This window comes from Triticum aestivum, chromosome 4D, assembly GCF_018294505.1.
Source record: "Triticum aestivum cultivar Chinese Spring chromosome 4D, IWGSC CS RefSeq v2.1, whole genome shotgun sequence".
Classification (NCBI taxonomy): Eukaryota; Viridiplantae; Streptophyta; class Magnoliopsida; order Poales; family Poaceae; genus Triticum; species Triticum aestivum.
In genome coordinates this window covers 152,308,152-152,309,546 of record NC_057805.1, presented here as the reverse complement: position 1 = coordinate 152,309,546, position 1,395 = coordinate 152,308,152, and the positions used below count along the sequence as shown (strand labels likewise).

The following is a 1,395-nucleotide window of genomic DNA, read 5'->3' as shown; positions in this document are numbered from 1 at the left end:
CATTCTAGATGATAGAGCCAGCCGGCCGGCTCCCCTGATGCTTGGATTTTATTTTCTAGGAGGAAATTCAGAGAGGTGATTTATTGTCTTGGGTTTCATCTTCACACTGGTTTTCACATGCAACCCGCTGCCTCGATTGCGTGCTAGTATTGCCTTGTACTAGTACAATACCCGCACATTTATTCTTTGTGCTAGTAGACTAGATGTTCTTGATGGGTCTTTATTTGTTTCCAGTACAGCCCGATCCCCACATAAATGCAAAGTTTAGCCAACTAATTTTGTAATTTATGGGTCAATTTCAGGGGACACTCTAGCTAGCTCTGGTGAAGAAGAATCAACAAGAGTGAGTTTGGAGAGGGAGAAAGGGATGGAAGGCGAGAGCTTCTCGGGGATGGGCAATGGAGGCGGCGGCGGCGGCGGCGGCGGAGGGGGGCACCACCAGGTGGTGGACGGGAAGCTGATCCAGACGTTCCACAAGAGCTTCGTACAGGTGCAGAGCATCCTGGACCAGAACCGGATGCTCATCTCCGAGATCAACCAGAACCACGAGTCCCGGGCGCCGGACAGCCTCACCCGCAACGTCGGCCTCATCCGGGAGCTCAACAACAACATCCGCCGCGTCGTCGGCCTCTACGCCGACCTCTCTGCCTCCTTCGCGCACCGTGGCGCCGCCATGGACGGCGGCTCCTCGGAGGGCGACTCCTCGGGCACGCTGCGCTCCTCCGATGCCGCCGGCCGCGCCGCCGCCGCCGGACAGAAGCGCGTCCGGCCCGGCTAGCTTGGCCCGACCGGATGGTACTTGGCATCGCCATGGATGCTGTGTAGCAGCTAGCGAGGAAGGATGTGAGTTACTGATGAGATGTTTGCTACTCCTACTTACTACTAGTACTAGGCTAGTTCTTCCTTGCTTAACTTCTTGCCGTGCTTCTTCTTCTTCTTTGCCGCAAAGTGCTTCTTCAACCCTGATGGTGAGAAAAAAAAATAACTTTTCTGTACAAGTCCATGTGACGATGAGCAAAAAACACCAGTTCTTGATAATCTGCAGCCTTACTACATGTAGAATCTAGTCACCTGGCTGATCTCAGGTATGCCAGCCAGGTATACAGTTAATCTGAGAGATCTGGGAGTTCTTGAGTAGTATTTTCTTCTTACTTTGGTAATTTGAAACTATCTTTCTCTAGGTGATTTGTGAGGGGAAAATTAAAATACCGTTGCCCTTGGATTGGGATGGACCATGTTGATCCTGAAATTCGCATGTACTGATGCAAAGTGCAAAGCTTTACAGCTTTTACCAATCTGCTGCTGCTCCCCCCCTTCTCCCCTGTCATCTTTCCCTTCTGTCCTGTTGCAAACCATGATGAAAAGTTTGATGACGACTTGCTTCTACTGCTAGAT

General features: G+C 51.3%; 1 protein-coding gene across 1 annotated transcript in view; it reads left to right on the top strand.

Annotated features, from left to right (window-relative positions):
• Positions 1-1,140, top strand: part of LOC123096963 (protein ELF4-LIKE 4) — a gene marked incomplete in the record, with an annotated part of 1,869 nt that extends 729 nt beyond the window's left edge. The window contains 1 exon segment of the mRNA XM_044518753.1: positions 410-1,140. Within this exon segment, the coding sequence (XP_044374688.1) occupies positions 410-778 (369 nt within the window).
• Between the last annotated feature and the right edge of the window lie 255 nt (positions 1,141-1,395).